Source organism: Mytilus edulis, chromosome 1 (assembly GCF_963676685.1).
Source record: "Mytilus edulis chromosome 1, xbMytEdul2.2, whole genome shotgun sequence".
NCBI lineage: Eukaryota > Metazoa > Mollusca > Bivalvia > Mytilida > Mytilidae > Mytilus > Mytilus edulis.
The window spans coordinates 118,047,465-118,062,797 of record NC_092344.1 but is presented as its reverse complement, the minus strand read 5'-3'; the positions used below and the strand labels follow the sequence as shown (position 1 = coordinate 118,062,797).

General features: G+C 32.3%; 1 protein-coding gene across 4 annotated transcripts; it reads right to left on the bottom strand.

Moving 5' to 3' along the window:
- Window positions 1–5,189: 5,189 nt before the first annotated feature.
- Window positions 5,190–15,322, bottom strand: LOC139502591 (RWD domain-containing protein 3-like). 4 transcript variants are annotated; one of them, XM_071292133.1, is made up of 5 exons: window positions 15,145–15,322; window positions 10,547–10,629; window positions 8,984–9,453; window positions 6,335–6,447; window positions 5,190–5,307 (listed from the first exon to the last, which is right to left on the bottom strand). In XM_071292133.1, the coding sequence occupies exons 2-5, from the start codon at window positions 10,617–10,619 to the stop codon at window positions 5,193–5,195; spliced, it is 771 nt and encodes a 256-aa protein (XP_071148234.1). In that variant the 5' UTR covers window positions 10,620–10,629; window positions 15,145–15,322; the 3' UTR covers window positions 5,190–5,192. The 4 variants fall into 4 exon arrangements, with proteins under 4 accessions (XP_071148234.1, XP_071148246.1, XP_071148239.1 ...); XM_071292145.1 differs by having other exon boundaries at window positions 15,201–15,320; XM_071292138.1 differs by having other exon boundaries at window positions 15,113–15,253.
- Between the last annotated feature and the right edge of the window lie 11 nt (window positions 15,323–15,333).

The window sequence follows — 15,333 nt, the reverse complement described above, 5'->3', positions numbered from 1 at the left end:
CCAGTTGTCAACACTTAAGCGATTAAGTGTCGACATGAATATCAATAATGTGGTCATTTTTATAAATTTCCTGTTTACAAAAGTTTGAATTTTTTCGAAAAAAATAAGGATTTTCTCATCCCAGGCATAGATTACCTTAGCTGTATTTGGCACAACTTTTTGGAATTTTGGATCCTCAAAGCTCTTCAACTTTGTACTTGTTTGGCTTTATAACTATATTGATATGAGCGTCACTGATGAGTCTTATGTAGATGAAACGCGCGTCGGCGTACTAAATTATAATCCTGGTACCTTTGATAACTATATAAAAGAGAGGTTTATCTAGCTTTAAAACCAGGTTTAAGGTATCACAATACAAAGATTTTGCATCCCCAAATCAGACATCTTTAAAGTGATGTAATTCCACTCATCCTTCTTTATATTTTATAAATGAGGTACCAAAAGAAAGAAGAATGATTAATCTTTCAAATTGTGATGCTTTCATTATGACATAATTATTATATAATTAATTGTTATGTAATAAGTTGCTATATTGTGATGTCCAAACTTGAATGAATCTTGCACAACACAGTTTGACCTCCAGAACTGTGTCTCAGATTTTTCCTATTGTATTTCATTCTCTCATAAATCTTCAATGAAGTTTGCAACATCAATTCATAAGAGTTCACTAAATTCAATTCTATCGATGTTTTTGGAAATCTGAGACATAGTTTTGGAGGTCAAGCTGTGTTGTACAGGAATCTATAAAATATTTTGGGATGCTATGAACAACAAAGACGCTAAATTCATTCAATTGTGGACATCACAATGTAGCAACTAATTACATAACAATTGATTATGTAATAATTATGTCATAATGAAATTATAACAATTTGAAAGATTAATCTTTCTTCTTTCTTTTGGTACCTCATTTATAAAATTTATAAAGAAGGATGAAATGAATTACATCAGTTTAAAGTTATCTGATTGAGCGTGAAAAAATCTTTGTATTGTGCTACCTTATCCAACATTTTCTACATAAGAAAATGCCTGTACCAAGTCAGGAATATGACGGTTGTAACCATTCGTTTGATGTGTTTGAGATTTTGATTTTGCCATATGATTAGGGACTTTCCGTTTTGAGTTTTCCTCATAGATTAGTATTTTTGTGATATTACGATTTCAGTATATTCTGCGCTGCTTAATTCCCATGGTGACTATGTAGTACATTAGCTTGTTTAATATTGTTCTACACTGCTGAACATATGTGAGAACTTTCCACTGCCTTATTTAGTTCAATAAATCTTTTACACAGCTTACTGTCTATAAGGACTATATGGTACCTTAAAATTGAGAATGGAACCATATGTAATACACTGCTTAATACCCATGATGGCTATGTATTACATAAGTTGGTAAAATATTGTCTACACTGCTTTATGTGCATGAGGACTATCTTGTACAATAGAATGTTATATTCTACATTGCTTAATGTCCATTAGGACTATATAATATCCCAACTTGCTCTAGGCTTTCTATGCTGCGTAATCACCATGAGGACTATCTAGTACATAAACTTGTCAAATATATTCTACACTGCTTAGTGTCCATAAGCATATTTCCTACACTGCTCAATGTCTATGGGGACTATCTTGTACTAGCTTATTCAATTTGTTCTAAATATTGACAAGGACTATCTAGTCCCTTAACTTGTTCAGTATGAGGTATACTGCTGAACTCCCATGAAGACAATCTACTTCCTGAGCTTGTTCAATAAGTGCAGCAACTTGCTATTAAAGATATATACACAATGGCTTTGTAAAATTTTGTTGTTTTTTTGACAATGATTTACATCTTAAAACCAGATGCTCCGCAGGGCACAGCTTTATACGACCGCAGAGGTTGAACCCTGAATGGTTGGGGCAAGTATGGACACAACATTCAAGCTGGATTCAGCTCTAAATTTGGATTGTGATTAAATAGTTGACACAGCATAGGTTTCTGACACAGAATGAATGTGGTCTAATGAACTTAAAAAAATATGTTTGCCATTGAACAATTCACTATGCTGTTGAATATTAATCCTCTCAAAAAAATGTTTGAAGACATTTTCTTTTTATTTATGAAATCTGAAATGAAAAAAATTGACCCCCCAATTTTTTTTTCACATCCCCCTTTCCCTTATTTCAAAACTGATCTCAATTCAAATTTCTAATGAAGTTTGCAACAATATCTACTCATTTAAATACATCATAAAATATTAAAATGTAAAAAAAGTGCTTGTTATTACTGAATGGTAAAGATTGTTTTAATCTATCAGTTGGTAGTAATAGTGAATATACATTGTATATTGTATAAAACAATGATTTAAGTTGATTCAACTACTATTCTGGACAAAGAAAGATAACTCCAATTGAAATCCAATTGGAATTTCTTGCTATTGCACAATATTGTGCAATTAGATATTTCTTGCTATTGTGCAATACTGTGCAATTGAAAATATTTGCTATTGCACAATACTGTGCAATTGAAGATTTCTTGCTATTGCACAATACTGTGCAATTGAAGATTTCTTGCTATTGCTGAATACTGTGCAATTGAAAATTTCTTGCTATTGCACAATACTTAATATAATAATTTTGGATCCTGATTTGGACCAACTTGAAAACTGGGCCCATAATCAAAAATCTAAGTACATGTTTAGATTCAGCATATCAAAGAGGCCCAAGAATTCAATTTTTGTTAAAATCAAAATTAGTTTAATTTTGGACCCTTTGGACTTAAATGTAGACCAATTTTAAAATGGGACCAAAAATTAAGAATCTACATACACAGTTAGATTTGGCATAACAAAGAACCCCAATTATTCAATTTTTGATGAAATCAAACAAAGTTTAATTATGGACCCCGATTTGGACCAACTTGAAAACTGGGCCAATAATAAGAAATCTAAGTACATTTTTAGATTCAGCATATCAAAGAACCCCAAGGATTCAATTTTTGTTAAAATCAAACTAAGTTTAATTTTGGACCCTTTGGACCTTAATGTAGACCAATTTGAAAACGGGACCAAAAATTAAGAATCTACATACACAGTTAGATTCGGCATATCACAGAACCCCAATTTTTCAATTTTTGATGAAATCAAACAAAGTTTAATTTTGGACCCTTTGGGCCCTTTATTCCTAAACTGTTGGGACCAAAACTCCCAAAATCAATACCAACCTTCCTTTTGTGGTCATAAACATTGTGTTTAAATTTCATTGATTTCTATTTACTTAAACTAAAGTTATTGTGCAAAAACCAAGAATAATGCTTATTTGGGCCCTTTTTTGGCCCCTAATTCCTAAACTGTTGGAACCAAAACTCCAAAAATCAATCCCAACCTTTCTTTTGTGGTCATAAACCTTGTGTCAAAATTTCATAGATTTCTATTAACTTCAACTGAAGTTATAGTGCGAAAACCAAGAAAATGCTTATTTGGGCCCTTTTTGGCCCCTAATTCCTAAAATGTTGGGACCAAAACTCCCAAAATCAATCCCAATCTTCCTTTTGTGGTCATAAACCTTGTGTTAAAATTTCATAGATTTCTATTCACTTCTACTAAAGTTAGAGTGCGAAAACTAAAAGTATTCGGACGACGACAACGACGACGACGACGCCAACGTGATAGCAATATACGACGAAAAAATTTTCAAATTTTGCCGTCGTATAAAAAGGATAAAATGCCGTTATTGGCTCATATTTCTGAAACCAAAGAATTTAGAGCAAATCTTATATGATTAAATTGTTCATTAGGTCAAGATCTATATGCCCTGAAATTTTCAGATGGATCAGAGAATCCGTTGTTGGGTAGCTGCCCCTGAATTAGTAATTTTAGGACAATTTGGCAGCTTTTGGTTATTATCTTGAATATTATTATAGATAGAGATAAACTGTAAACAGCAACATTGTACAGCAAAGTAAGACCTACAAATAAGTCAAATGATCAAAATGGTCAATTGACCCCTTAAGGAGTTATTGCCCTTTATAGTCAATATTTGACAATTTTCATAAATTTTGTAAATTTTGGTAAATTTTCACAAAATATTTTCCACTGTAACTACTGTGCCAAGTTCATTATAGATAGAGATAATTTTAAGCAGCAAGAATGTTCAGTAAAATAAGATCTACAAACACATCACCATCACCAAAACACAATTTTGTCATTAATCCATCTGTGTCCTTTGTTTAATATGCACAAAGACCAAGGTGAGCGACACAGGCTCTTTGGAGCCTCTAGTTTTATATAATTAAGGCCGTTAGTTTTCTCATTTGAATTGTTTTACATTGTCATTTCAGGGCCTTTTATAGTTGACTATGTGATATGGGCTTTGCTCATTGTTGAAGGCCGTGCAGTGACCTATAGTTGTTAATTTCTGTGTCATTTTGGTCTATTGTGGAGAGTTGTCTCATTGGCAATCATACCACATCTTCTTTTTTATAATAAATTTATTATTTTTTTAATGAGCCCTCAATTCTAAAATCGAGTCTTACATCATTCATTTCATGCGTTATTGAATAATACATGCCAACCCGAAGGAGAGATTCACAAAGGGTCAATATTGGCTCAAAATTACATGAAATATAACTGAGATAATTATGGTAAATATTTGATGAATAAATATGTAACAATATCTGATGGTAGTTTAAGCTTCAGAAGACATTGACCACATGCATTGACCACTATAACTTTTTGTAAGGGTGTGTATTAAACATATCACGGTCACCCATATAGATCTCTTTATAACAAATTTATTTTGGTCGAAGAAATGCTATTCAGAAAGAAATAAACCTTCAAAATGCATTTGAATAGGAATGCAACTAAAACCAAACAGAAAAAACAAGAACAGCGGTATACTACTGTTGCCTTTATATGTCCTAATTAAATTTGTATCTTTCAAATCACAAATATTGTTATTTATCTTTAATTTCACGAAGTCCTATTTTAGGGCTAAAATAAGACCTTCCAGGTCTGTCTCCCGTGTAGCTTTATAATATGTTTACACATCATAGGTCAACCACGATTATTTACTGAACTGTGACACTTTTTTGTCTTTTTGATCAGAACCAAAGTACAATGACCTTTGAAACATATCAATGAAAAGGACATCAATCTGTTTAGTAGTTCTATGATTTGTATAGGCATTCATTAGAAGTAAAAATAAATATTATCATAAATAAACATCTTTAATGTATTTATAATATAATGTGGACAAATCAAAGTCAGAAAATAGCTTCACTAAGTCTTCTTTTAAAGCATACTCCACAACAGTAAAATCTGGAAATCTGAAAATATTAAAAAAAACAAAAAACAATCAAAATATTTGAAAGAAAAAAAAATGGCAATACATGGCATGTTTTAACATCAACTGAGAAACAAACTACAACATGACAATTTAATGTGGAATGAGATTTCGATCAAATGATCGTAGTCCAACAGACCTGTACATTGTAAAAGCTATAACATGACGGTACCTAAATTGCACCTAAATTGACAGTTTTTCTCACCTATGTTTTTTTATGATCAAGACGAAAATTTCCACTCCATGTTTATTTTGTAGCCATATCCTTCTTTATTATATAGGTACACCAATTAGATTTTCAATCCATATTGAGTCATAGAAAAATGGGTTTGAATCGATTCATGATTCTGTAATGTTGAGTACCCAAATTGCATCCATGCTTAAATTCACATCATTAAAAATCAAATAACAGATGTTTTGTTATATTTTTTCAAATATTTAGAACAATTTGACATTAGTATGTGCTTATTATTCATTCTTTTTAAATGGATGCTTATTACATATTTTTTTCTTTCATTTTTAAAAGATGACTTTTTGTTTAGTCTCAAATCAAACGTCTAAGAATGTCTCAGCTCTTTATGTTGAATAGTTGCAATTTGTGTACTCGGTGCAATTTGGGTACCGTAACTTTAGACCTTTTACTTTCCTGTAAATAATAGTTACTGAGAAACTGACCTAAGCATCTACAATTAACATTGATTAAATAATACTTATATATGAATATCATCAGCTGTATTTGGGAGAATAAAACATGGCTACAACGTAATTTTGACAAAAGGGGACATGATAATCTATATATCTTTCACTTCAAGCTGTAGAATTTAATCATTTTGTTAGCCATTCACATCTCTTTGTCTAAATCATTAACATTTTACTTTTCCAATATGGAGGTTATATATTTGACAAAACTATAAACATAGTGCAAGAATATATGTATCTTATTATATATTTACATTGATAATAGCACAGAGAGCATTTCCTCTGAACAATTATCATTGGAACCACCATACCTTTTGCTACCTGTGGCCTTCTCTTCACATACAACAGTCATCATTCTTTCTTTACAACTCCTTCCATGTGAATCAACATCAACATTTACACTTCGATGTCTGATTAAATAGTCCTAAAACATAAAAAAAGTCCTTAAATGAGATTGATTTTAATAATGATCCCAAGGTTAACAATAGATAAAGACACCCAAATTTAGCTGTTTACCCAAGCAATAGACATACAATTTATACTTTTTATGTAAATTTGTCTGCCATTTCTTAAAATTACACAAGCTCTCGCAAGATTTTGCATCACAATTATTCAAAATAAAATTCTCTGCAGGCCCCAGCTTGAAACGAACGCAGAGGTTGAACCCTGAACAGTTTGGACAAGTACGGACTCAACATTCAAGCTTGATACAGCTCTGAATTTGGATTGTGATAAAATAGTTGACACAGCATAGGTTTGTGACACAGAATGAATGTGGTCTAAGAACTTAAATATTTTAAATTGGACATTTACCTTTTATAGTCCAATATCCAAAATCTGACTACATGGTTAGATTCAGCATATCAAAGAACCCCCAGAATTCAATTTTTGATGAAATCAAATAAAGTTCAACTTTGGACCCTTTAGACCTCAATGTGGACCAATTTGATAACAGGGCCCAAATATCAAAAATCTTTAAAAAAAACATGATTAGATTCAGCATATCGAAAAAACCCAAGAATTCAATTTTTGTTAAAATCAAACTAAGTTTAATTTTGGAACCTTTGGACCTTAATGTAGACCAATTTGAAAACAGGACCAAAAATTAAGAATCTAAATACACGGTAGATTCTGCATATTATAGAACCCTAATAATTCAATTTTTGATGAAATCAAACAAAGTTTAATTTTGGATCCTAAACTGTTGGGACCAAAACCCCCAAAATCAATCCCAACCTTCTTTTAGTGGTTATAAACCTTGTTTTATTGATTTTATTTTATTGATTTCCATTTACTTATACTAAAGTTATTATCCAGAAATAAACTGTCTTCGAACAAAGCTGACTACGACGATGATGTGATACCAATATACAACCAAAAATTTAAATTTAATTTTTTTGGTCGTATAAAAATTTATGTCAAAATTCAAATTATATATGAGGGTAGTAATGCCCTTTACCATCAGGCGTCAAATGGTCATTTTCAGCTACCGTTAGTGTCAAATTGGTTAATATTTTACCGTGATTCGTCAAAATAACTTTATCGTGATAGGTCTTAAATAATTATCGTTACCATCATTTTTGGAAAAAATTAACGTGATTTGTCAAAATCAGTAATTTTTGTTATCGTCTTAAAAAAAGTGTACATGTTGTCATCATGCACCAAAATTACCGTTAATGTCATTTGGCAAGAATTTTTACCATTATTCTTCATGAAGGTACCCCCATTACCACCCTCATATATTGTTGCATGACATCAGAAGATTAGTCAGAGCAAGATCAATGTTCATTCAGAAATATTTCAGCTAAATAATGTAAATCTGTCTATATTTATACCTATACCTAACAACTGTTACATTAGGCAGCAACCATTTGATTTTCTGGGGGGGGGGCTATGGTTTTTTTTGGAAAAAAAAGTTTGTTTCCAGTTTTTGGAGAAAAAAATCATTTGTTCTTGATTCTGAGAAAAAAAAATTGTTTGTTTCACCCTCAGCTGCCACTATATGTAATGCTAAAATTGAAAGAAAAAAATTGTTTTCGACTTGTCGCGAAAAAAAAAATTTGTCCAGAAAAAAAAACCATAGCCCCCCCCCAGAAAATCGAATGGTTGCTGCCTTAGCTCTGTATAAAATGTCCAGTTTCAAGAAAAAATTGTTTACAAGTCCATGGTTTTAGTTGTAGTACTGTCAAACTACCAACCAAAGCCAAACAGTACTAATTCATTCTCCAGTATACATTTTAATGTTTGCTATTATGGGAAAGAACTTCTTATTACTGTTTGTAAGGGGTTTCTTTAAATGATAAAAGCTGAGAAATGTTTTGGTAAAAATTTAACTTTTTTAGAATAAAAATCTATGTCATTGCTCAGGCAAGTGCTGTTTTTGTGAGGGGAAATAATTAAGATTTTTTTAAGAAGAATAAAATCCACATATATTTAAAAGGGTGAAACCACAGAAGTCCTCATCATTCCAAGTTTTTTATTCAAGAGACACTATGGTTTTGTTGGATTTGGGGAGGGGGCAAGGAAGTGGTCACAGATAAGTTCCCAAAACAATTACCCTCCCCCCTCCCCACCACCACCACCAGTAAAAATGTATCACTGACAATATAGGAGAAATATTTTTCAAGGGCCCATTTAGGTTAATTATATTTCAACTATGATTTTGATTAATAGTTATCTGTGAATACATGTAAATTACTATAAAACAAACATCAGCTAAATATTAATATTAAAAAAAAAACAGATTACGATTAACATTTTTTAAACATGTTGAAAAATTACAATGTTGGATGATTTTAAGCTATGTGCAAAGCACTGGTCCTACGAGGTAAAAAGACCAAAACATAACCACAAAGTAGCTCAATACAAAGAAGGTTTCAAAAGATTTATATACATATTTATGTAACTGTAAAAATGTTCTAGCAAATTCAGTGTGGGTTTAAAATAAAATAAATTGTTACCTTAATGTTAACATGTTTACCCTGCAGTAATATAAGGATAAGTTTCCCATAGAACAGTAGTCTCCCCTTAAGATCAAGTTCTTGTGTCCACTTGTGAATTGTTTTAATGTATTTAGATTTAGCTCTCATATGATCAAGTAACAGCAAACAATTCCACACATCTCCTGTGTCATCTTCCTCTGGTACCTTTAAAGAATATTGTTCATCAACCAGTTTATCTAAGTTGTCCTGAATACTACATAAAACTACAAAAATCATAGCCTGTCCTCGATTCTGGTGAGCACATTCTGTAGCATCTTTACGTATAATTGTTAGAACTTCATGGGTCAGTTGTGAACTGTTTACTATTATCTCTGGTATTTGTTCTGGATAACTTTCTGTTACTCTGAGGTCGACATTTATAAGTATTGGCTTCTGGCTAGGTTGGTTATGTTTTAAATGAACTAATATTTGTTTGTTGTTTCCAAATTCTGTAAAATCAATATAATTACAAAATGTAGCTAATTTTTATAAGTACATGTTGTCATCCTACAAAACAATTATGGTGTAAATTAAATGGTTTAAGTCATTGATAAATATTAGCACAAGGTGGGGGTGGGGTGGGGTGCGGGGTTTGGGGGGGGGGGAATAGGTGTCAATTTTTTCATTACCTACATTTGGGGGGGGGGGGTCATATTTAGTTTTATGATATGACTGGGGGTATATTTTTATTTTGTTTATTTCACTAATTTTATCCATCTATTGAATCGTATTGATACCAAGTTGATCAAAATCTAACCAGGGATAAAAAATAAAAAATTGAAAACAACACGTTTAATAATTTCTTGCGTCCGAAGCACTTTTCTGGATTTACCATCATCAGGAACCCTCAAAGCCAAACATTTGAAATATAAAGAAGTATAAGTACTGAAACCGTTGAACAGCTATATGTAAAAAAAAACTAAAATAAATAGCCAAATTCATCTTAAGCCAACTTTGCCTGAGGGAGTTGAAACCTTAGTTTCTTAATAATTTCATAATTTATAAACACACAATTTTAGTAAAGTTTGTTAAATCATGTCAGTACCGAAGTTCTGACTACTGAGCTGATGATACCTTCGGGGACTGATAGTTTACCAGCAGAGGTATCGCAACAGTGATGTAAAAAATTGAAAACAACACGTTTAATAATTTCTTGCGTCCAAAGTGCTTTTCTGGATCTACCGTCATCATATCAGGAACGCTCAAAGCCAAACATTTGAAATCCAAAGATGTATAAGTACCAAAACCGTTGAAGTGCTATATTTCAAAAATACCTAAAATAAATAGCCAAATTCATCTGAAGCCAACTTTTGCCTGAGGGAGTTGAAACCTTAGTTTCTTAATCAATTCAAATTTATAAACGGACATTTTTAGTAAAGTTTGTTAAATCATGTCAGTACTGAAGTACTGACTACTGAGCTGATGATACCCTCGAGGACTGATAGTCCACCAGCAGAGGTATCGACCCAGTGATATAAAAAATTGCAAACAACACATTCTTAAACTGACTTCACATTGTACATTTAGTTCAAATACACTTACCTTTGACCGCAAATTCTCCAGGTTGACAATAAAATGACTTTAAACTCTGTATTTCTTCATCTAATTCAGACATCCCATAATGTCTGAAATAAAACAAATATTCAATGTAATGTGTAACAATGTGTAATTGTGTATTTGTTTTATCAACTTATCAAATTGTCAGCATTTCTTAAATTTCAACTAGTTCAGTAAGTTGTCTAGACCATGTAGAATAGAGCACCTGTCTATTGTCATAACTCATATAATGACACCAAAACCCATCTCTGATGACATTTACTACTCTATAGTGTTACTCTCTATATATGGAAGTGTTTAACGACCTTGACTGGCTATACAGCCCTCACACAGTCGATTACTCTCTACTGATCAATTGTTAACTATTATACTAATTAGTGTATTTGACATTACTAGTTAGATCATCTGTATTCTAAGCCTTTTTTTTATAACACTCAAAGGTTAAACATATACCATGCTAATGAATGACGTTATAAACTTGTGATACAAATATGTGTGGGGTATATGTCAACCTATGGTATTAAATATATGTTAAATTAGTAGCTTATGTTCTTTTCAAAATGACAGATTCTGAAAATGGTAGGTAATATTCTTTGTTATATATTTCATTTTATATTGCCATGACAGTGTTCAATAATAGACTAATATTAATCATACTATGTTGATATAGTACTAGTTATCATAGGTTTAGTATCCTCTTTACACTTTCTGACATTAATTTTGTAATACCGTCACATTATAGTCAGAGGTGGATTTAGGGGGGGGGGGGCCCGGGCCCCCCCTTTTTGGGAAAAAATTTGGTTGCTTATATAGGGAATCACTGAAGCGTGACTGGAGCGGGCCCCCTCTTAGGTCAGTCAGTGGGCCCCCACTTATGAAAATTTCTGGATCCGCCACTGATAGTACCTCACATCCTGTTTCATATGAAAAAGAGTTTCCTTGAATTTGACAATCTACCACTACAAACATACATTTGTAGGAAGTAAACCATGCATTTCATTCCAGAAAAAAATTCAGAGTTATTAACATATCTTGGGTAATTTAAAGAAACCATTCTTTTTATTAATTTTAGTTTTTATAAAATATTTTTGAAACTTGTGGTAACATGGTTACCAAAGCTTGTAAACAGGTTTAAAAAAAAGGGTGAACATTTGATTGGTTTTATACTCAGGTGATGGTTATTATCTTATATGCAATAAAAAGTAATAAATACTGCACAATTTAAAACAAATGCCAATTTAAGACTATTACTCCTATATCTATAAACATATATTGCTGTACAATTAAGAAAGACTATTACTCCTATATCTATAAACATATATTGCTGTACAATGAAACTAATAGGACTTATGTGTTGTCGTTAATATGTACTTATAATGTGGCCTTCCACAAGGTCATGTCCACTAAATACCTCATTGTGGAATTAAATGATTGATTTGGTAAATTTTTATTGGCTTTAATATTTGTTTTTATTCGACCGCAAATTTTGTAGTCGTATACAGTAGTATCACATCGTTGTCCGTGTAGTCCAAAGACATTTGGTTTCCGGACAATAACTTTAATAAATGATAAAAGAAATTTATGAAATTTAAACACAAGGTTTATAAACACAAAAAGAAGGTTAGGATTGATTTTGAGGGTTATGGTCCCAACAGTTTAGAAATTAGGGGCCCAAAAAGGGTCTCAAAGTAAGCTTTTTTCTAGTTTTCCGACAATAACTTGTGTATGGATCTCACTGAACTTATACCACAAGTTTCAATACCACAAAGGGATGGTTAGGATTGGCTTTGGGGGTTTATGGCTCAAACCTTTTAGGAAAAAGGGGGAAAACAAGGGTTTCCTGGTAACTGGACAGTTTTTAAAAGTACAAATTATATGTTTGGATTACCTCCCTTACACTGCTTTTAAACTATGTATAAAGAAATGTTGTTTTGTCTTGAGGTGATTAGCTGTCAATTTATTTTTAGAAGTTACTATTTCAAAAATATGCTGATTCAGGAATATTAATTTTAGCCAAATTTAGATAATAAACAGTGATGAGGAATTATTCACTAGCAAGTGAATAATATGACCTCATTGAATACGTAATCATGTGAATTTTAATTTAACCCTTTACCTAGAATGTCAAAGTTGAAAGTGAAACAAAGGTAAATCATTGGATTGACTGAGTCGATCCACAAAAAAATCATTCTTATACAATGTACAAGTAAAAACAATGATTAAGATATATTTTTAAACTATAATATGAAATTAAACAAACCTAGAAAAATCCAATAGACCACTTTCGAGTTCATCCGTCACCGGAAAAAACTCTTCAATTATACGCACCTTTATGACGTCATTTACCAGATAGAGGGGATCGCCTGTATCCCTGCACTATTAACGTTCATCAAGCGTCTTAGTGATTGCTTTGTGCAGGATAAACTAGAAATAATGGTTGTTCTGTAGGTACTTAATGACAATTCCCTAATGACAGCAGTGCTGATTGTCAATTTTGAGAATTCAATTTGCCGAATAATTCGAACAATATAGAAGATAGTTTTCCAACCACTCGCTCAACATTGGAATGGAAGTGACGATGCCCCTAAATGCACAAATGACGTTCACTAAAACCAGAGTTTTTAACGGAAATGCATCGAACTCGAAAGTTGTCTATTGAAAGAGTTCTATTTATATCTATATTTATGTTTATATCGCTTATATGACCATCAGAGGTCTTCAGTGGTCAACTGAACTCAATAGTTAATTAGATGGCGTCAAGATTTAAAAGTTAAATGCACACATAACAAAGTTAAATATTATTGAGCCCATGCCCTGTAAATTGATTATTTAAACCTTTCTAGATTAAAGATATTTATTTATAGTGGATTGGGAAACAAGTTTTTATACGACCGCAAAAAAAATTTTGCGTCGTATAATGCTATCATGTTGTCGTCGTCCGAAGACACATTTAGTTTCCGGACAATAACTTTAGTTTTAGTGAATGGATCTTTATAAAATTTTACCAGAAGGTTCATTACTACTAAAGGAAGGTTGGGATTGATTTTGGGGGTTATGGTCCCAATAGTTTTGGAATTAGGGGCCAAAAAGGGGGCCCAAAATAAGCATTTTTGTAGTTTTCAAACAATAACTAGTGTTTAAGTGTATGAATCTCTCTGAAATTATACCACAAGTTTCCATACCATGAAGTGATAGTTAGTATTGGTTTTAAGGGGTTATGGTCCCAATAGTTAAGAATTAGGGGCCAAAAAAGGGGGCCCAAAATCAGCATTTTGTAGTTTTCAAACAATAACTTGTGTTTAAGTGTATGAATCTCTCTGAAATTATACCACAAGTTTCCATACCACGAAGGGATAGTTAGTATTGATTTTAGGGTTGTGGTCTAAACAGTTTAGGAATTAGGGGCCAAAAAGGGGGCCCAAAATAAGCATTTTTGTAGTTTTCAAACAATAACTTGTGTTTAAGTGTATGAATCTCTATGAAATTATACCACAAGTTTCCATACAATGAAGGGATAGTTAGTACTGACTTTGGGGGGTTATTGCTAAAAAAAAATTGGAATTAGGGGCAAAAAAAGGGGGAAACTAGGTTTTCTGGACAATTAAGACAATTTAAATGTAAGCGAGGTAATTTAAAAACATTTAACATACAATGTTGGGTATGTTCGTATTTACCTCCCTTAAGCTTACACTACTTGTAAATAATGTATAAAGAAATGTCAGGTTTGGACTAATTGCCAAAAAAAGGGGGGGGGGGGGGGGGGGGGGGGGGGGTGGTAGTTTTCAATTTTTTTTCCCAAAATTTTTGAAAAAGTTTGAAGAAGAAATCTTTAATTGCACAATATTGTGCAATAGATTTGTAAGATCTTGACATTTGTTTTGTGTAATAAACTCATATTATGTCAAAAATTTGATCACAATCCAAGTTCAGAGCTGTGTCAAGCAAGCTTGAATGTTTTGTCCATACTTGCCCCAATTGTTCAGGGTTCGACCTCTGCGGTCGTATAAAGCTGCACCCGGCAGAGCACCTGGTTGCAACTTATATTAATCCCTTTTCACTTAGCGGGTGCAATATGGTTAAAAAATCATTTTTATAAATCAAATCTGAAAATTTGAGTCAAATCGGTTAACATGAATTCGACAGCTAGTGCCCCTTTATAACTTCATATAGGAGGGTCGTAATGGGGGTACTTTCATGACGAAAAATGGTAAAAGATCTTGCCAAAGGACGTTAACAGTAGTTTTTGGTGTATGACGATAAAATGTACATTTTCTTTTAGACGATAAAAACATCGACTGATTTTGACGAAACAGGTTAATTTTTTTTCCAAAAATGACGGGAACGATAATTATTCGAGACCTCTGACCAAGGACGTATAACTAACATACGTCTAATATACGTCCTTGCTCTGACGAATCACGATAAGGATATTTTTACAAATCACGGTAAAATTTTAACCCATTTGACGTTAACGGTAGCGGAAATAAACTGTTTGACGCCTGAGGACAAAAGGCATTACTACCCTCGAATAGAGGTGCTCATTATAATTACTAAGAGGATGCTACAGAGGAAAATTAACATACTGGTACAAGTGGGCTTCACTTGATACTTGTTGTATAACGAAGTGGACGCTACTGACTGGTAAATTGTGCTCGTCAATATGAAATTCGTCTAAGATATAGTGAAGTAACGAAAGTAAACTAGTTATCTTCTTTTACTACTGTTATAAAGTTTTTCATGGGAGACAACTTCAAAATCCATTCGGATTGTTT